This window comes from Neltuma alba, unplaced genomic scaffold, assembly GCF_004799145.2.
Source record: "Neltuma alba isolate B1F8T4 unplaced genomic scaffold, ASM479914v2 tig00012259_pilon, whole genome shotgun sequence".
NCBI lineage: Eukaryota > Viridiplantae > Streptophyta > Magnoliopsida > Fabales > Fabaceae > Neltuma > Neltuma alba.
The window spans coordinates 283646-305340 of NW_021636785.1; the positions used below are offsets into that span (position 1 = coordinate 283646).

Consider the following 21695-nt stretch of genomic DNA (forward strand, 5'->3'; position numbering starts at 1 on the left):
GCCTGAAGGGATTATATTGGGCTACGGAAAAAGTGGTTCTTTTTTTCCGGTCACAGAAGAAAATGGTTCGTTATATAGAGTGATTTTAATTTTGATGGCAAAAAAAAAGAAGTAATTTTATTTTTACAGCATTTTGGAATAAATGTTGACCGATTTTGATATATTTTTTACTTGAATTGGAATATGTACCCCCCGAAGGATTTATATATCACTTGCATTCACTTTTGAGTACGACGAGTGACCTGCGCAATTGCACATGTGGTAAACCGGGTGACATTGTACCACTCGCCTTCTGCGCGCGTGCCTCCACTACGTTATCGCCTCATAGATGACGCAAGCTCCACGAAAGCGATAGTATTTACCAGCCGCCAGATGGGAGCGTGCATATGAACGTGGCCGCGCACCCAGAGTGCGAATCATGGAGGTTGTCCTCTCAGGTACTCGAAAGCAGAAACCGACCTCTAACCTCAAGAGTTTAATTGGAGGCCAACCGATTGCCCGTGCTATATATAACCCCATGATTTATGGTACCTCTTTACATAAAACTAGTAGAGAAAAAACCGTTCCGCCATCGCCATATTCACCATCTTCTTCTCTCATGGTCACCGGCGGCGCCACCTCCCTCACCGGCGCCTCCACACCCCACCTTCCTTGCTAGCATGCAGACGCATGCACAATCCCGAATGTATCGACCAGGAAAAAACATCTCATTCAAAACCCGAACGTTCGTTCCATGAACGTTAATTATTTGCGCGTTTCTATCCCCAGGCTCATTGCTAGAATAATCTAGAACTACAAACAAACAGAAACTCCCTGATCTCATTTTCATTTTTCACACTCAAAACTTCCTCCCCAAGACTGTATGTCATTTTGCTTAGCATCAACTTTCTTCAAATCCAATCAGGTTGGGGTGATTTAATTCATCTTTCAAAGTTGAAAGCACGCGATTGGGTCCGCTGAGAAAATGACGTCGAGCATCGTCAAGGACATCCTGGCGAGCCCGATACAGATGGCGGACCAGGTGATCAAGCTGGCCGACGAAGCCCAAACATTCAAACTAGAATGTTTAGAGCTCAAGGCCAAAACGGAGAAACTCATTGCCTTGCTCCGGCAAGCCGCGAGGGCCAGCAATGACCTCTACGAACGGCCAACACGGCGCATCATCGACGACACAGAACAAGTCCTCGAGAAGGCCCTGCAACTGGTCGACAAATGCCGCGGTAACGGCCTCATGAAACGACTCTTCACCATCATACCCGCGACGGCGTTTCGCAAGACGTCGATGCAGCTCGAGAATTCCCTCGGAGACATACAATGGCTCCTTCGCGTGTCTATTTCCGCCGACGAGCGCGACGACGAGTATCTGGGTCTGCCCCCAATCGCCGCCAACGAGCCCATCTTGTGTCTAATCTGGGAGCAGATAGCAATATTGCTCACGGGGTGTTCCATGGAAGATCGCTCGGACGCTGCGGCTTCCTTGGTCTCTTTGGCTCGAGACAACGACAGGTACGCTAACTTTGCATTTATTTCATTTCTTTTCATTATCACCAACTGTACGTTCTCATATATAAAATCCTCAATTTTGATTTTAAAGCGTTATAGATATCGTAACTGAAATGGTTGGTTGGTTTTTAATATAGGTACAACAAGTTGATTATTGAGGAGGGTGGTGTTCCGCCACTTTTGAAATTGTTGAAAGAAGGGCATGTAGAGGGTCAGGAAAACGCAGCGAGGGCGATTGGGTTGCTTGGGAAAGACCCAGAAAGCGTGGAACAGATTGTGAATGCTGGGGTTTGCACAGTGTTTGCGAAAATCCTCAAAGAAGGTGACATGAAGGTTCAGGCGATGGTGGCTTGGGCTATCTCGGAATTAGCATATCATCACCCAAAGTGTCAGGATCACTTTGCTCAGAACAATTGCATACGCTTGCTGGTCAGGCATCTCGCCTTTGAGACCATCCAGGAACACAGCAAGTATAGCATTGCCAGTAAACAAAGCATGTCGTCGATTCATTCGGTCGTGTTGGCCAGTAACGCTCAGAACCAGAACGATCATCATGACAAGAAAACTATGCTTGAAGACAACGATAATAAGCATCATCAGATTGCTCGCCCTGTGGGGAACCAATCATCCAACCAAATGCACAATCTAGTTACCAACACAATGGCCATGAAACACCAACCAAATGGGCACGCACATGTTTCAATTGCAGGAACAAGTATGAAGGGAAGGGAGGCTGTGGATCCAGTTATAAAGGCCCAAATGAAGGCCATGGCAGCTAAAGCGCTGTGGCAACTAGCAAAGGGGAATATTACTGTCTGTCGCAGCATCACTGAATCGAGGGCTCTTTTGTGTTTTGCTGTTCTGCTGGAGAAGGGACCTGATGACGTTAAATCCTTTTCGGCTTTTGCTTTAATGGAGATCACGGCTGTGGCAGAGCAGCACGCAGAGTTGAGACGTTCAGCTTTCAAACCCAATTCCCCTGCTGCAAAAGCCATGGTGGATCAGCTTCTTAGGATCATTCAAAAAGGGGAATCCGATCTTCTGATACCTTGCATCAGATCGATAGGTCACTTGGCGAGGACTTTCAGAGCAACAGAAACGAGAATCATAGCACCATTGGTGAGGCTGCTTGATGAAGTAGAATTCGAACTCGAGGTTCGACTGGAATCCGCAATTGCACTTACCAAGTTTGCTTGTACTGAGAACTTTCTGCACGAGACTCACTGCTCGGCCATAATAGAAGCAGGAGGAGCAAAGCTCGTGATTCAAATGATTTTATTTGGGGACCAAGTGATCCATAAGATTTGTGCGTTGAAACTTCTGGCTTATGTGGCAATGCACGTGCCCAAAAGTGAGACGCTTGCCAAAGACGAAGTTCTTGGAGTTTTGGAGTGGGGTAGGAAGAACTCGCAACTGAATCAAGATCCGCTCATTGACGACCTTTTAGAGCAAGCCACGGGTAGATTGGAACTGTATCAAGCAAGAGGTACACGAGGATTCCACTGATTATCGATCGAGCTTTATTTAAACTTCGAAATGGACAGACGTTTTTGGGGTTCCCTTTTCGACTTACTCTCTAACATGGATCAAAAATCAAAGTGTGTGTGTGTGTGTGTATAACTTAGCAAATGGTTTGGGTGATTACCCTTTTGTGAATTAATTTAGAAGAAGATCCCAGCTTTGTTACACTTTTACGTTTCTTGTCGTCCTGATCTATAGTCCCTCTCCTCCTCCATCCTTGTGCAGCATGCCTCGTGATTCTCTGTTGTAAAGTATTCAATTGAAGAGCCAACATTGGCCCCAGGCCTTTTCATACAATGGGTCTTTTTGTAGGATATACTACGCCTTTTTAATATTTTCCCCCCCTTCAGTTTGTATACTCACTTAGATTTAACTTGTCATTATTTAGTTTGAGCTTTAGGTGCCACTTGTCATTAACGAGATAGTCAATTTTGGGACAATAAAAAGCAAAAGGAAAGGAAAATCCAGAGATCTTTTGATAAGAACCAGAGATCTTTCAATCCATGGACGGCTATACTTGGTGTTCCCTTTCTGGGTCAGAAAAGTGAAGACAATTTTTGGGTGCAGACTTTGTCTGCGTGAAGCTGGGCTAGCCCACTTTAAGCTGGGCTTCATATGGACCTAAAAAATATGCAGGCTTGGATTCGTTTTTGTTCTTGGGCTCCTGCCCTGCACCTGAACAAGTAAATAAAAAAGAGAGATGCTTTTTTGGCAACCTGAACAGAAGTAAAGATCTGTAGCTTTGTGTCGGCAAAAAGCAAAAGGCAAAAAGAAAGAAAGTGAGAGAAACAATTGGACATGGGTGTGGAGAAAGATAATGCCGGAGATGTGGACCACGAAAACGAGAGATAAGAGGAATGAGGATAAGCGAAGCTGGAACCATACATGAATTGAGATTGTGATTCGTATTGAATCAAGTAAGATATATACATAGTCAAATTCATGAGAAGTACCCATCGATCCCCCTTCCTAACTGGTTGGCCAAGGCATGTTTCAGAGTCGTATAACAGGGCAGGACAAAGAGAAGGGACAAAGAGGGGGAAAGTATTTCTCGTAATAGTTTCATTTGGCCCTGAAGAAACAAGTTAATTAGAAGTACTACCTCCTGTCGCATTTATCAGATCTGGTTTATACACTATAAACAAGATGTTATAATTAGGTGAGGAGGTAGTACTGTGGCGGGCTTAGTTGACGCATTTATAAAGGAGAGCAGAGCATGCCTGCAAAAGAGTGGAGAGGGCATCGTCTTGTTTGTCTCAGGAATAAAGCAGCGAAACGGATTGATGGCAGAAAAAAAGTATATGATATATCTGCTGGCGTTGTTATATATTCTCGACCTTTTAGGCGCTGTTGCTTCTGTGAAAAGCATTCACATAACAGAACACTTCGCACGAAAGGTCTTTTTTGATCCTCACTTGCTTTCTCATTCACTGTTACCCTTTCTGGGAAGCTAGATTATCATTAGATTCCCACTCAACTCTCCTCACACGTCAACACCCTTCCCTCCTTCTTTCCCATATATTCCCTCCTTCCGATATTCAATCTCTCTTCACCTCAATCTATGGGCAGAAAAGTTAATTTGTTTGTAAATTTCAGGTCGCTCCATTTATTGGTTTATTTACTTGGCAGAATGAGGCGGATAGGGTTAGGCTTCTTTTGTTGGTGTGGGTGGCTTAGAGTTAGAGAAATGACGTGCCTTCTTGGTGTGGTTATAATATATCAAGTGCAAAGCGCTGGCCAAACGTATCCAAAAGTACAAACACCTCATTAATTAACACTCAAACACTTTGAATTCATAACAGTCATTTTAACACAAAAGATGCCCCCTTTTTGTCAGCTACCATATTTTTTAATATACTTATAATATGATGCATCAGTATCAGTATAACCATCATCTTCAGCAATAACGCCAAACACTCTGCTTTCATTTCTTTTCTTAGACTGGCGTGCCAGCCAGCAAGAGCTTTGCCTTTTCAATGTTTATATCTGGGGGCATTCCTCCGAGCCAGTTGTGAACAGAATCCTACGTTCATAGCAGTTTGCAAAAGTAAATACTTAATGGTTCTCAGCGTAATACTATTAAATTAGCACCAAGATTCTTAAGATTTTTCATTATGAGTGGACTTCTTGAAGAGTCCGAGTCTCCGAGAGGAGATTGACATAAATACACACATACAGTCAAGCATTGTAAATGATCCAAGCACGTACTTGTTTTTCCAATCATATTAATTTTCATGTATATGAGCAGGGGTATCGATCACAGATAGACTCACAAGTTTGTTTTAAAATATGTTTGGTGCATATTTTGGAGGAGTAACGTGGGAATTTTTAACTTTATAATTTATTTTTTCTGAGTCATTTACGGAAGTCACGTCATAACAAGGTACTTGTTAACTATCATGAAAGGCAAAGTTGAAGATTGCAAAGTTTATGAATGCAACAGGGGGATTATGTCATTAATATGGGCGAAAATACAATATCAGAAACTCCGGCATCGTCTTCCGCGGCAACAATGGCGTGATCAGTGGTGGTGGTGAGGCGAAGGAGCGGCAGCGACGGTGGCGGTGGCATTAAGAAAAGAGGGTGAGGAAGGAGGAGGAGGAGGGCACTGATAGCACTTAGTGAAGAGGCCGAAGGAGTCAATCTGGCGGATGAAGTTGATCATGCTGGCCCACCCTCCAAATCCGAACCCGACAACCATGACCCATATCACCACGAACACGTTGATGATATACGTTCCGACCCAGCTCCCCAAGCACCTGGGTGGCTGCTCCACCGCATTCTGCAAATCGTAAAATCCAACGTTCATTTAGAACTCTCCAGATATTCGCGAGTCTTGGAAGAAAGGCGGAAAGTGCGAGGAGCATTACCTGACGGGAGGCGGGAGATCGGAAGGTGAAGATATGAGCAAGAGCTGGGATTATGTACACCGTGAAGCTGACGAGCAGCGATCCCACCGTGGAATTGATCGGACCGAAGAACGGGAATATGATAGCCAAGAACCAGATCGGGATCACCACCGGCAACCTCGACGCCGCACGCTTGCACAGGCTCTTGCACGAGTGAAGCCCTATCAGCTTCTCCCACACCAGGTACAGGGGCGTGCAGGCGAACCCGAAGGTTATGAACTGGTGGATCAGCATGAGCACCACCGCCATGTCCCTGAACGCCGACTTGGGCAGCAGCGAGAAGGCGTTCGAGTGGTCCAGCAGCATATCTCCAAACGCCCAATACACCGCCGCAGCCGACGGCAGCGTCAGCGTCAACACGTACACAGTTGCCAGCAGGTATATCGCCTTGAACTTCTCTGGCCTCCACATCGCATGCATGATTTCTCTGCGCATTTGCCACCACCACGAATAAGATCAAATTCAGAAACATTTAACTTACGTCACACCATCTTGATTTTAATGCAGTGTTTATTTGGTGCATGCATGCCATAATCACAGGACACAGTGACACACTCGTTAAGTATCAATTTTGAATGGGTTAAGGTCATGACTTAACTTTTGACAAAAAATATTGAAAGAAAGATATTGGGTGAGAAAGAGAGAAAAGGCAGGAACATTTTTGGCTTTTCCCCCACAAATCTACAAACAAAAGCATCTCAGGGTTCACACTAAAAGAGGCACTTTTCTGCCTCCCACGCCTATCAAGGCTCTTTTCTTCCTCCAACCAAATCAAAGTAAAATATTATTTAATTTTAATAGTAATACTGACAATAATTCAGAGAAAAAAAAAGGAAGGTATAGTTAAATATTGAAGCGTCATGTTCAGATATGCTATGCTATGCTGAATCTACAAGCATGCTGACCAGGCAGCGAAAACAGAGGTATCAGTCAAAGCATTAAAACGATGGAACGAAAATGACTGGTGACGGGTCATGGGATCCCGTGGTCAGATCATGTCCAACCCCAGTCCAGGTTCGGTCACTCTCGATGGGGAATATAGTTGTTTCATTAGATGGATCAGCCAAAGAAGGCAAGGGCAGGTTCGTCCTCAAAAAAAGAAAAGAAAAGAAAAGAAAAAGGACATGGAATTAGATATTTGAGAAGACTGTCTTACACAGTCACGGCATGGCCTCCGAATGTGTAGAGAATGTTTGTGGCCCCCGTAAAATACAGAACCAACTTGGCAGGCCCCGAATGCTTCACTCCCTCCACCTGCACACACACATTCAACCACAATTCCATTATCATTGACCAATTAACCATTAACCATACAGTGTTCCTCAGCTTGTGTTACTACATACCTGGCCATGCATAAGAGAGGCAATAGTGAGGTACCAAGCGGTGTAGGTGGTCATGAGGAGGCCCAAAAATGACCAGATTCGGTAGTTGTGGAAGGAAGGGATGAACACTGTGGTGGCACAACAAGCTCCGAAGATGTAAGTCCATGTCCTTTTGTCCAGATTGTCGTTTATATAGTATATATTGCTGCATAATCATCAGACAGACGCGCGCATGTGAGTTCTGATCCCTTCCGCTCTCACTTCATATATACTACTATTTCTTTAAACTAGTTACTAAGGATGAGGGTCAGAGATTAAAAGGACTGGGTTAGGTAGACAAAGACGGGGTGTGTACCTGGCACAAGCAATGAGTTGGATGACAGATCCAAACAGAAGAAATGTGCAGTTAAAGGCCAAACCCACATTTCTCCAGTGCTTCCCAAGAAGCCCGTCCAGAACTTCAAACCACTGGATCACGTGGTTTCTGAAATCTACTTTCTCTCTTTCCTTCCTGGTTCTATACTCGACATACAGAACGCTGATCAGATATGCCGTCCAGCTTCCCAGCAAGCCGTAGAACAGTTGAAACAATATCCCAGACAGCATTCCCAGTTGAGAAAATGAGTACGGTAGTGTGAGCAGAACTTGAGCCACCTGGGGAAATCAAAGCCAACCGTAGTGTCAGATACGAGCTGGGAAAGCTAAGTGATCAAAATAAGGAGGCAACATAAGAAGGAGTTAAACAAAGGAACCTGGTTGGAAGCACAGCTAAACCAAGCATCATAAACAGAGCCACCGTGCCACAAGAACTTGGATAACTTGGACTTGATGTCCTTAGGCTTGCCTTCTGTTTCCATTTCCACGTAGTTTCCATTATTACCGGCTCCACTTCCTTCTCCGACGCCATTCTGGAGGCTTCTTTCTTCTGCAACTTCTGTATCTGGAGCTTGACTTTTCAAGCCGGGTTATGATATACAACAGTGTTAGGGGAGATTGGAAAGGAGAGGGATCCTGTCTGAGAAGTTCTAGGAGTGGGGGCATATATATATATAAAGAGGGAGACCAAGAGAGATGATAGAGTGGGGTTCTCGAAGCTTGGGAAAGTCTGTGTGTGAGAGGGATTGTAGAGAGCGATTTTGGAGACTGAGTAATTAATCTTTACCTTTTTGGACAACTTAAAAACGAATATAGTGTAAACATATAAATAAATAAAGGAAAACCGGCCCCCCCCAAAAAAAAAAACACGAAAGAATGGTGCTTTGACGAAATCCTCTGGTTTTCGAGCCCCTTTTTGCAATTAAAATTCTTGTGACATTTATCTTCACCCAAATAAAATCAGAGAAAACAATGCTAAAATATTAAAGCACTTAATTGAATTCTCAGAAGAGTGACAATATCAAATTATCAATAACAAGTAGATACCTAGACGGGCGTGATGGCTTCACCGCACGAGTGGGTCTCTCCGCTTCCCGAGCTCATCAAGTAAATCATTGCTTAATTTTTTATTCCTTCACCTAATTTAATTGAAATTTCCATTTTCTCATGCATTTGGTTATTTCTCGTCGCCAATTATTATACAGCTTCTCCACTTCTCCACTTGCAATTTTAAAATGGCGCGAATTAGTATTTGACACGCACATTTTATAAATTTGGGGTATCAACAATATCATTTTTATGAAAATTACATCGTATATATTTTAATATCAACAGAAGTCAACTAATTAAAAACAACTTTAATCTAGCCCATTATTCCCAAGATATAAATAATTAGTAGGTAGAAGATGGGTTTTCAAAACTCAAGGAATTGACTGTTTTGAATGGTGTTGGTTCGCACTGGCCAAAGTTGAATCTACCTAAAAGCAAACAGCCGATATAAGATTTTGCATTGGATTAGAAGAAACCAGGAAATTGAATTAAATATTGCTTGTGGGTAAAGAGGGAAGGAGGTAAACATAGGAGAAGACAAATGAAAAAGAGAAGGCAAAGTATTAGTAGACCGAATGATTGCAGCCAAAGAAGCGTGGTCGCTTTGCTAGTCGTAGAAAGCTGCTTTTATCACATGGCCAACTCGATCTATTCCCCCTCCTCTCTTTGTATATTCTCACATGCATTCCATATATTTAATGTATTTCACTCCTCCTCCATTTTAACTATTTCATCCAGAGGCAATCTCATTCAACATTCCTCAACTTGTTAGATCATGCGCCCTTCTTCAGCTGCATCTTCTCTTTTAATATTAATTTTCATCTTCATCTTCATACCTTAATATTATATTCTCTCCTTGTCTCCCCTCTCCTGCAAGTTTGTTTTCCTTTCTCTCTGATCTCTTTTTCAATAATGGAAAATGCAATCTCTGCTCGGATTCTCTTTTGCCTCGCTCTCTAGGGCTTAATAATCTTTTGTTCTTGGCCTGTCATATATTTATTGAACAAGGTATAAGACTTTTCAATGAGTGGTAGCTTTCGTGGGAATAATGCATTATAGTTCATCATTGGCCAAAATGTTCGTTTCTTTCACTTTGTCTTCAAGCTCTCTGACACTGGTCCAAGCAAAACAACCCCCCCGGTTAAAAAGTTAGGGAGAGTTTTACTCATTATTCACCTTCTTCTCATGATGATGTACACCATTATGAGTTTGTCTTTTCTTTATTAATTAAGCCCAAAACAAGTGTTAATAATAAAAGAAATGGGAAGCACGAATTGGGTTGGAACATGCACATATAATCCACTGCTTGTTTGGTCATACTTTGTGAAGGAGCTGGGACCAGAAACATTCTCTGTGGGCTTGTCTCCTTGACCATGTTCATTCTGTTCAAACGTTCTAGTTCGTTCAAATGTACTTTGTTAACGTAATCAAAATATGGATCTTGATGCTAAAATTAAATATTGTGGTACGACAGGCCGATCGATGTGTTTCAGTCGTTGGATCAACTGAACTTTCTGTTGGCCCTCTTGTCAGTTGAACTAGCTAGTAGTGACCACAACGTGGGTGTCTGCATAATTATTAGTTGTATTCAGTATGTTTCGGCATGCTTCCCAGAAATTTCGAAGAAAAATGATGTTTAAGGAAGCTTCAAATATGTTCTGATTCATTTATATATGTTTTCATTCAGTTGATTTCTTCAGTTAATTACCGAGAACAAAGAACACAATGTTTTGATATAATTTATACCTTCGTCCTGAACCTGAATGTCAAGAGTAATTAATTAACGTCTTCGCCGAGGTTGCTTCGAATTATCTCTGCGTGTGTGAAGAGATTAATTAAGAATATTAAGAAAAGAATTCATTAGTGGAATCACTAATTAGCTGTAAGATGAAGACTGAATCATAAAAAGTTATTGCGATGAAAGTTTGAGGGTGGGGGAACTAAAGACAAGGCATGCTGCTTATAATAATAGAATGGTGTGTTTCTTCAATCATGTTGTAGAATCTTTCAACACCAGGGACTAAAGATAAAAAGTTAAAAGGGATAGTAAAAATTTATTTATCTCCTGGTGGTTATTAATTTAATCCCTCAAGTTTTATATTTATCAATTTAGCCTTTTACGTTTTATTGAATTAATTGATGATATTTCGGAGAATTTGTGAATAATATCGATAGTTCCAGTCCGTTTTAGAGAGTACAACATGACAACTTCATGATGTTTCAATTTAATTAACGAGAGATGTTTCATTTAAACTGCATGCATCCTTCTATAATATATATGCACGTCGCAAAGCCAAACAGACAACAAACTAACAGTATATATGTTTGCTAAAGCTCACCACAAAGATGTCGTTGGGTTTAACTGCATTGCTTATATAAATCCTGCAAAGTGAAACCTATAAAAGTTGGAATATTCTGGGCTAGCTATATGAATCCCTTTGAGCAGAACATGATCATATCATAATCATACTTTTAACTAATGAACCATCAGTAACACTATAAACGTGCCGTTAAGGAGATACAATCCTGCGAAATTAATGAAGCTCAATAAGAATACTTGGGAGATTTTAAGCTGTACACACTAAATGCCTGTTTGGCATCACTTATTTTAAGCTTATAAGTACTATAAGCCCGATTGACACAATGATGCTGTTTGGATGGGCTTTTCTGCAATTGGGCTTTTGTATGAAAAGTTACAATAAGCTGTAAGCTAAAATTAACAGCTTATAACTTATAGCTTATAATTTAGCTTTTAAAACATATAGAGATAAAAAGTTAAAAAATTTATTATCTCTTTTGGTTCTTATTATAAGCCTCAAATAACTAATTTGTAGATAAAAAAAATCAGTTAAAATTAGTTGAAAGTAATAAATAAGCTAGAAATATACTTTTGTTTTTAAATATGCTCCTAGAAATATACTTTTATTTTTTTCATGTTTTACTTTATATTTAAAATATCTTTTATGATTTCTCTAAAGTTTTAAAATTTAATTTACTCATTAAATTTGACTTCTTCATATTAAGTTATTTTAATATCATTGTATTATGTGAAATAATTTCTTTTTATCATGTTTTATTATTTATTAAAACTCATACCCATTTTAGTCATTTTACAACTAAATTTACTTTTACTCAATCATAATCTAAACAACCTTTTATCGAATTTCATTTTGCAAACTAGCTTTTCTGAACTCCAATCCAAACACAATTCAGCTTATCCAATTTAGCTTTTACCCAACTTCACTTGTCTCATAAGTTACTTTTTCAATAAGCTACTTTTCCAATCGTTAATCAAAACAGACCCTAAATGTGTCGTGTTACATGAGAATGGAACAAAGCAATGATTGATCGAACTCCACATTTGGTTTGAAGTGGTTCTTTTATGACATGATCCACACATGTATCTACTTTGCTTGGTGTGCAATATGTTGTGGGTCACAGTGTTTGATGATCATAAAAATGAAAGGTATATCACTTTGGGTAGGGAGGGGGAGAGAGAGCAAAGACACCTGCATTGACTTGTGATTCAAATTTCATGAGGTGAATGATTAATTGCACTAAGAATGCTGTTTGATTAAAGGGGTAGTCAACCATAGTGCGATATATATCAATGGCAGTCAACAATTGATTTTAAGATATTTTATAACATAGTGGAACACGCTATTATTCTTACTATTGCATGCTGGGGTCTTCCCCTATATATATAATCACTCGAAAATAGGAATTACGCTTTCTATCTTTGCAACATAAATTATGAATCCTTTCAATGCCTGCTTATGCATTATAATCGAAGCTTTCTGACACGAAAGGAGCCGCGTGATTTTGAAAAATCCAGAGTCAACAAACGAGTCTTACATACGTGCATGATGACTGTATGATCCTCATGTCTAAGACAAGTGCTAAAATTCTTAAAACTCGTGTTCTTAATTGTGCAAATATATTGTTGACATCGTCTATATTTTGGTCGACCGCCGTTATTGAAGTTATCAATTTTATTTTATCACGAAAGAATTGAACATTTACCATTAAATTATTTACTAGATGTGTAGTATGTGGAGTTTTTTTTTTTTTTTTGCCTAGAGTATCTTTCCACCCAATGATAAGAAATTAATCTTTCAAGATGCAGGACATAATGTTTAATATGTCCGAATCTCTTTCACTTAGACCAACACTAGTTGGTGTAGTACGTGGAGTTACCAAGCATGAACTCCAAGGTATGGTATTTTTTTCCCCCTTGGTTTTGGTACTGAAAATGTGAGTCTTTTTTGGGCCAAACATATTGTAAGGCTCATGAAGTATTAATTTTTTTGGGTATTGGAATTGAGCCCAACATTAAATAATGAGCCGGCCTTTCCAGAAGAAGAAAAATGGGGGAAGACTCGTACACAGTCATTCATTCCCTTGCCCAATCTAACTGGGGCGAGAGGCCCACATTAGTAACAAGAATCCCGACTCGTCTGATACGTTTAGAGGCCCAGCTCTTTGTCAAGAAAATACAATTGACTTTGACTCGCCATAATGTCGTCAGATTAAAAACTGTGATGATCAGTATCACCAAAAAAAAAATGTGATGATCATCCACACAATAATAGTATGATCACTGAGCAGGGTCTTTGTCAAGAAAATAAGGAGGTCGGGGTTGGATCTAACAGAAAAAATTCTTAGAAGAGGTGCCCATTCTAATAGGAGTTTATCCCGGAAGAGCTCGGAATGTCTCCACTGCAGTGCTTCTGTCCATTTTGCCTCCACTGAAAAAATGAGGCCGTCCTTCTAAAATCTATTTTCCCCATTTGTTTGTTTAAAACTCAACGACGTCGGTTTTTTAGTGGAGGCAAACTGGAGAGAATTTTCGGTGGAGGGGTTCTCAACTCATCCGGGAAAAAAATAGGCCTCTTTTTTTTTTTTTTGGGACTGGAAAAGTAGGCCTCTTTTGCTTCTGGTTCTGATCTGCTGCAGTACGGCCCGGAGGGGCTCCGGCGGGGCAATTCAATAAATATTGCATTGATAAGCACTTGCATGTTTATTATAGTGATAAGCATCATGATCATTAAATCTCAATTATTTAAATTTAATATAAATGGATAAGATTTGATATTTAGTATTTTTGTTTTTTAAAAGAATATTTTTCTTTTAATATGTAGATATTTCAAAATAAATGTAATCTCTTGACTGTAAATTTTTTTAAAAAACATAATTTGTTATTAAAAAAATTACTAGTTAAAAATTTTAAATTCATACCATTAAAATTGATTTTGAATAGTTGAGATTTGACAAGTCTCGTTACTCTGTAAAGAGTACTAAAACTGGCTTGCAGAACCGGGAGACACACTGATAATGGCTCAGGGCTAATATGAAATCTAGGGATGGGACACTAATGCTTATTGAATTTTTTCCATACTGAAACTGAAAGCTCCTGGGTAACTTGGAACACATACTTGGGTGAAAGCTGCTAATTCATGAGACATCGCCAGGTACACAGCAATACATGGATGGGATAAAATGCAGGCTGCTATTGTTCAGATCCTCAAACATGTTTTCTTCTCAAGTTCAGTCATTTAACAATAGTTATTAACTTTTTTTATTGCCTGAAAATAGTTGTGTTGGTTAAAGTTTCAACATTTTGCTTTCTTCGAAGGTTGATTTCAGTTTAATGTTGATTCGCATCATTTGAATTGAAGCGTGTAATGGATTGATTTTAAGGAAATTGATGTAGTTCCAAACATAAATATTAGGAAAAATTATAATAAAGTCCTGCCAAACGAAATTGAATACAAAAAAATCTATTGAAATCATCAAATTATCCTGACGTTACAAAAAAATTTTGTTTGTTTAATTGTCAAATTGTTTTTTTTTTAAAGTTTACACTGACAACTGAAAAAGTAGTCATCAACAATTTAAGCTGTGAGGATTAACAACTATCGCGACAGGTATTGACAATACATTTTTATTTTCTCAACACATCACAAAATGTAATACATGAGTTATCAACACCTGTTATGATAGTTGTTAATCATCACACTTGAAATTATCAACCAATGTTCTTTTGATTATCAATACAAACTTAAAAAAAAAAAAGACAATTCTTTTAATAAAATTTTTTAAGACTTCAGAAAAAGTAGTCGTTAACAACTTAAACTGTGAAGATTAACAATTATCGCGGCAAGCATCATACATTTTCATTTTCTCAACACATCACAAAATACAATACATGAGTTATCAATACCTGTCGTGATAGTTGTTAATCCTTACATCTGAAGTTGTCAACGACTATTTTTTCAGTTATCAATACAAATTTAGAAAAAAAGTGTTATTTTTTTTAATAAGATTTCTTGAGACTTCAGAATAATCTAATAATTTTAAGAAACTTTTATATATTTAATTTTTTTAGATAGGACTTTATTGTCATTTTTTTTCTAATTATTACGTTCGCATCTTTGCTTCTCGTTTGCAATGCTGGTGCTCCATGACAGATGAAAGCTGACGCTTTCCCGATAAGACTGAAAAAGGTTTCTCGCATACTTAAAATACCATTTATGCCCAGGAAAATGATGGCACGGCAAGATGGGAAAGTCGGCAATTGCATGGAAACACAAACTTTGAGAAAGTTCGCATGGAAACACAAACTTTGAGAAAGTTCGGGAATTTACTTAACAAACAAGCATTGTTCAGATATGCTTCCCCAGCCAGCATACTTCTTCAGTATCATATCACTATCGTAAATGCTCTGTTTCAGACTAAGGTTCTCAACACTAGGCTCTGTATTCTACGAGTCTAAGCAACTCTCTCGTTTAAACTTTGACCTTACCTTCCTGTTCTTTTTATTTCCTTTGTCATATGATGAATTTATTCTGAAGCATCCAGACATTAATATCACTTACATGTCTCACATTCTATTATATTTAACTTTGACACCATTTTGATGTTCATGGCTAAGAAAAATGATGGCAAGATGGGAAAGTTAGCAGTTATGGAAATGTAAGTGTTTAGAAAGTTCACCTGCTATTAAATAAAAATTACTAATATTATCGCTCCTTGTAGCCTAGCACTAACTTTAATTGGTAAATAATCTAAAAGAATTATAATTTACTTTGTTTTAAAATCTGTTATAAAAAAAAAAAAAGCGCAACTCTTTGCATTAAAAATGCATGGAGGGGTTTTGAAATTTTGAGAATAAAGTAAACAAATTTAAAAACAAAAGAAAAATACAGATTTCAAGGTGCACATAGTTCAGTGGTTCAGCTTTCCATTCAATGATGCATACAGAGAACATATATTAGAATATTATTAATAATAATGATTTAAAACATAAAATGCTTACATTAAAGATTTTTGTCCCAATCGCAACTTTACCCAAAAAAATATTTTCTTAAAGCAAGAAGGAGGAACTAATACAGCACGGACTTCGCAAGAAAAGTAAGGCTGTTTGCCATCGTCTAATCAAATCCTCTCTCTCTCTCTGTTGTTTGCTATCGTCTCTCATGTTTTGATGAATGATCCTGCTGCTTTCCTCTATGGGACGCCTTCTTCGCTTCCTTATCATTCTCATCTTCCTTGCACTATCTTTCCTGTCGGGTAATTAACACAAATTTCACCGCCTTTCGAAATCATCCCTTCTTCAGTCTTCTTGTTTCATAACTTTGTTTTTTCTATTTAATCTCGTTTGGCTTATCATGTGTTGTTTCTGTTAATTGCAGAGGTGCAACCGGCATCTTTCAAGATTGTGAATAAGTGTCGCCACACGATTTGGCCGGGTCTGCTCTCTGGCGCCACTTCTCCACAGCTTTCCACCACTGGATTCGCTCTTCCAAGTGGCAAGTCAGAGACTATAAACATCCCCAAATCTTGGTCGGGTCGGATATGGGCTCGGACCCTTTGTGGTCGAGATTCTGACGGAAAGTTCTCCTGCCTCACTGCAGACTGCGGCTCCGGTCAAGTACAGTGTGCCGGTGGAGCTAAGCCGCCCGCCACGCTGGCTGAGTTCACTCTCAACGGCGCCGACGGGTTAGATTTCTACGACGTGAGCTTGGTCGACGGCTACAACCTGCCGATGCTGATCGTCGCGAAAGGAGGAAAACGGGGTGGATGTAGCGCCACTGGATGTTTGGTTGACCTGAACGGAGCGTGCCCGGCTGATCTTAAGGTGGCGAGTGGGAATGGGACAGGGAAAAGCGTGGCTTGCAGAAGCGCGTGTGAGGCTTTTGGGGATCCGCAGTATTGCTGCAGTGAGGCGTACGCTACGCCCGACACGTGTCATCCATCAGTGTATTCGGAATTCTTCAAGCACGCTTGTCCCCGCGCGTATAGCTACGCTTACGATGACAAGACAAGCACGTACACGTGTGCTTCGGCCGACTACTTGATCATATTCTGCCCCTTGCCCTACACCAGGTACAATTACTCCATAACCATGTGGCCCCGCCTGTTTTTAAGTTAAATTTATGGATGATTAGTGCGGACACCCTTAAATTGCTTGAAGCTTTCTTTTTCACTTCCAGCTTTCGTATATGATTGTACAGTAATTGGTTTTTCAGGCCTTACAAAATAATAGGTGGTTTAAAGCCTTGGAACGTGGAGCATGTTTTGCATATAAATTGACAGCCATGTTTTTTTTTTTTAAAAAAAATACTTTGAACAAGGGTAGGACGCGATATTCTATTAATCTGGGTAAAAACAAGCCCCAAAGCTAAAACATTTCTCGTTTGATTTTGTTATTCCCCTCCAAATCCCGATGCCTTCTGGCTTTCAAGGCTCTGTCTTTGCCATAAAGCATCTCACATCTTTAGCTTAAAAAACGTATCTTGTGCTATTTTTATTTTGGTTAATATAATCTTTCTTCTCTTAAATTTGCTTTCATTTTGTTTTAGTCTCTCAAGTTTTAAATCATACGTTCTGGTTCTCAATAGGCAAAATGGTCTAAGTTTTTATTGGATTATAGGAATCGATATTTTAAATGAAAAGAAATTTGATGGACCAAAACCTATAGTTTGAAAGTTAAGGGATCAAAATCAAAATGAAAACAAATTTGAAGAACAAAAGTCTGTATTAACCTTTTCATTTTAGAAGCTGACTCTCCATTACACAATTAAAACTAAAATCTGAATTGTATTATTTTGTTTGGCATAGTTATCTAATGGAAAGCAACTATTGGAATTCTCAATTTGTATGTAATATATTGACAAGCACATCATGTAAACTCGGAGGTATCCATGTCCTTGAGCAACATATGCTTCCCCCTTCAGTCAAATTAGTCTGTAACGTAATTAAATGTTCCCTAAGCGATTTCATAAATGCGAGGTGGGGGTTATGCTGCCCTTAAATTACATTTTGGCCTGTTGCTCTTGTTGCCTCTAGTGTCAGATGTTTTCTTCAGTCTTGGTTTACTGAACAGTAGTTTCATTGGTTTATAAGGGAGGGGGGGGGGATGGATACCTGATTAGTGCCCTTTATGGCACTATACTAGATAAACTGAATAATGAAACTTTCGGTATGTTCATAAGCCCGTGCCTTGATATTCTCTGGCTCGAATTTGTTCTTCACATGTCATTGTCTTGTTTCAGATATGACTTATCATCATTGTAATAGCAGAATCAGCTATGTGAACTTTCTAGTTTTAGATGGGGTAGCTGAGGGTTCTAATTTCTAGGCAAGGTATAAAGAAGTTTCACTCCCGAAGGTTGTAAACTATGGCCCCAAAGTTTTGTGCAGTTGAGTGGTTGGCTTGAGGAGTAAAATAAACTGTTGCTTGTGAATGGATATATTCCAAATGGAATCTCAAGTTCTCACTTTACAAAGAATAAGAATAGAAGTCGTTCATAAGCATAATAAAATCAAGCTAAACCTCACAAAATTTAATCGAAATCTTTCAAATTACACCAGATGAGGATTCCCAGATTAGTGTAAAGTATGTATTTTAGCCAGCTTTTCCAAGGGCTTCTATCACATTAAGGATAGTTTTTTATTTTTTCCCCTCTTTTTTGACCTCATCATATTAATGATAGTTAGCTCAAGTGGGAAAGACTTGTACCTCTTAGACAGGGTTGTAAGTTCAAAACTTTGTAGAGAAAATTTTTTACATTATGAAACCCACTCCCTGTTTGGCCCGGTGATGTTTAAACCTAGATTGTTCAATAGCAAGACATTGTTTACACTCACTCACAGACTCACTCACACAAAATTCTCTTTCCATGTACTAGTGAACTGTTGACCAACTAAAACATGAGCACGTCTCCTTGAATTATCACATACGTGTGCCTCTTCTAACTCAGTTTTAAAACTCCTTCCCTTGTAGAGTTTGAATTTTCCTTTTGTTCTTGCTTATAATGAACGTAGACATCTATGTTGTATAATGCGTAAATGGTATGATTTTCATGCTTCTATAGCATATGTCCTTGGGCACTTCTTATTACTATCTAATAACATGAACATTTATCTTCTACTGGGTTGATGTTGAGCAGCCAAAAGGTGCTGGGAGCACGAAAAGATGGGGCAACACTTCCTCTTGTAAACAAGACCATGATGTACTTGAAGCACTCAGGGGTTTCTTCATCAACAGGTCTGAATCAAATGCAGATTATGGCTTACATTGCCTCTCTTGCAGCAGCATCTTTCCTGTTTTGCTCTCTTTTTCACCCGTTATGACTCATATTTGCATGCGCGCTTGAAGCAGATAAGTTAGGTAAAACGAAAGTGCCTGAGTTGCATCTTTGACTGAATCTGTGTGAGCTCTTCGTTTTGTTAAGTGCCTTTCCCTGCTTCCAAATTTTGCATTACTGTCTCAAATGATTTTAGTCTGCTGACTCTTCACATCATGCAGGACTGCAAGAATACCATATGGGGGTATACTGTAAATACATTTTTTCCCCTTTGGTATAATGTACATCAAAATTTTAGTAGCTTATCTCGGTTGATTATTGAATTTTGAGTTTACCAGAAGAGGCATTGGCAAGTTGTAAAGTATTGGTTGGAAATTTCTGTGCCTGCAATCAGATTTTGGGAAGAGGAAGTTACAGTATTGTTGATATAGCATCCGCAGAAATGCCCAAGTAATTACTAGTATCATGTCTCTTTTGTTATTGCTTCTTTTAACTAGAAGAAAAATGATTGTCATTTGTGAAGCAAGACGACGAAGAAGAACAAACAGCATAGGGGATTTGTTTTCCGTCAATCAGCAGTGTTAACCGGGGTAAGAAAACAATGGAACTTAGTGCATGCGGGTCGAAGGAATTTTTCCTATTTATGCTATCGGGGGTTTGTGGGAATCCTGATCCTCATGTCGGATTCGAAAACTTAAGCCTCAGGTTAAAGAGACCTCATGTATCGGAATGGTTAGTGAGCTTTATCCAGTTCCACTTTTATCCAAAGCTAAAATCTTTTTAATATTCTTAACGGGTTTAATATAATTTTTTATCTTTTAAATTTGTTTTTATTTTGATTTTGATCTCTTTAATTTTAAATTATAGGTTTTGTTTTCTTAAGAGATAAAATAGTCTAAATTTTTATTAAATTATAAGGACTAATATTTTTAATTAAAAAAACTGGAGGGACTAAAACTTATAATTTAATTGAAACTAAAATAAGGACAAACTTAAAAGATTAAAGTTGTTATTAACCCTTCTTAATAATGTTAAAATGTGTGTTTTTGGGTTGTGCTGAGCAGCACAATTTCCGCTTAATTTTTTATTTGATAATATGATCAAAATATAGAGAACAATATAAACTGAGGAACAAAAGTTAAAATATATATAAAAAATTAACGAATTAAATTAAAACGAAACAAATATGAGAAGCGAAAATATGGTTTAAAGTACCATTAAACAATTGAATTGAATTGTAACTAAACGAGATTAAAGAGGGGGAAAAAAACCCCTCAAATAACTTTTTTTTTGTTAATTAAAAAATCAGAAGTACGTCTTGTTTTCGTCTGCGGTGACCATAAAGAATTTTTCATTCAGTCCTTTTGGTGGAATGAGTGTTGTTGAGATCTACAGAGCCGCAATCAACTTTTCTCATGGGAAAAACAGCATTCATAGTTCACACTTCACACACATAATCACAGAAGGGACAGGGACTTTTCATCCCAAAGAACCAAAAAAACAGAAGAAAAAAGAACGAGATCACTAATTAATTTATAAATTAATATACAAGTTGGGAAGTGAGAACTTGAATTGATGTTTGAGCAGATTATCTTGTCATGATTAGATGCCTGAATTCAGTGACATAATTGATGCACATGTTGCTGTTATGTTTCAAGGAAAACCAAGCTGAGAAGCCAAATTATGAATGATGTCAAAAGCTAAGGTTGGCCAACTCGAAGAATCCCCCGATTCAAGCCCCCCTTGATCCGTTCCAGATTATCTCTGGTTCTATCTCCAGTACCATTAAGCCTTTGTGCGTGAATGGAATCGCCAAACGCTGACATCTTTAACTGGAAGCCCGATCAAAACCCCACATGAGAAGTATTCCCAACCATTTTTGTAGTCTGCAGATCGTATCAAACCTGCCCTATTAGCAATGTTGGGCCACACCTAATCAATCCACCAGGGGACTGGGGGCCGAGCTATGGGTAAACATTTTTTATTACTGATTTGTACCGCGACGCCAAATTTTTTCCAGTTGAGTTAGATTTGGAGGTCTTTTCCTTACAGAATACTTACAAATTATTTATCAGTAAGACTCCCACATCAGTAATAAATTTTGAATCAATTCTTATTAGCTTGCGAGGCCAGCTTGATTGTTCACCCGCATCAAAAGACTTGCCTGGAAACTTAACAGTCAAAATAGCCATCACGGTTTCTTTGCATCCCACCACCTTCAGGTTTATGCCGCATTCTACTCGTCCCGCTGAGTTACAATATGGGCATTTTCATTAGGGACCTAGAACTCAGCCAGCCGAGAGCTAGCTAGCTGAATTAATGACCACAAACAGGTTTGGATTTTGAGCCTTAAAAATAAAAGCGTTTTCGTTTCTTAATAGCCGGAAAAGCCACAACGGCCACGACCCAAATGGCTTTGGATT

The 21695-nt window shown here is 38.9% G+C and overlaps 3 protein-coding genes across 6 annotated transcripts; 2 read left to right on the top strand and 1 right to left on the bottom strand.

Moving 5' to 3' along the window:
• The first annotated feature begins 607 nt into the window (after positions 1–607).
• LOC114725658 (uncharacterized) lies at positions 608–3360 on the top strand. Its single transcript, XM_028912183.1, has 2 exons — positions 608–1506; positions 1641–3360. Exons 1-2 carry the CDS (start codon positions 965–967, stop codon positions 3007–3009), a joined length of 1911 nt encoding a protein of 636 aa, XP_028768016.1. The 5' UTR covers positions 608–964; the 3' UTR covers positions 3010–3360.
• Positions 3361–5340: 1980 nt separating this feature from the next.
• LOC114725662 (auxin transporter-like protein 5) lies at positions 5341–8332 on the bottom strand. Its single transcript, XM_028912189.1, is given in 7 exon segments — positions 5341–5806; positions 5895–6360; positions 7090–7187; positions 7277–7460; positions 7611–7909; positions 8008–8129; positions 8132–8332. Coding segments are annotated over 7 exon segments (1461 nt in total). The 5' UTR covers positions 8163–8332; the 3' UTR covers positions 5341–5545.
• Positions 8333–16087: 7755 nt separating this feature from the next.
• On the top strand, positions 16088–19912 carry LOC114725664 (thaumatin-like protein 1b). 4 transcript variants are annotated; one of them, XM_028912193.1, is made up of 5 exons: positions 16090–16252; positions 16375–17068; positions 19135–19232; positions 19347–19355; positions 19494–19912. In XM_028912193.1, the coding sequence occupies exons 1-5, from the start codon at positions 16171–16173 to the stop codon at positions 19550–19552; spliced, it is 942 nt and encodes a 313-aa protein (XP_028768026.1). In that variant the 5' UTR covers positions 16090–16170; the 3' UTR covers positions 19553–19912. The 4 variants fall into 4 exon arrangements, with proteins under 4 accessions (XP_028768028.1, XP_028768026.1, XP_028768027.1 ...); XM_028912195.1 differs by lacking the exons at positions 19347–19355; positions 19494–19912 and having other exon boundaries at positions 16088–16252; positions 16375–16491; positions 16597–17068; positions 19135–19333; XM_028912194.1 differs by lacking the exon at positions 19347–19355.
• Positions 19913–21695: the final 1783 nt, after the last annotated feature.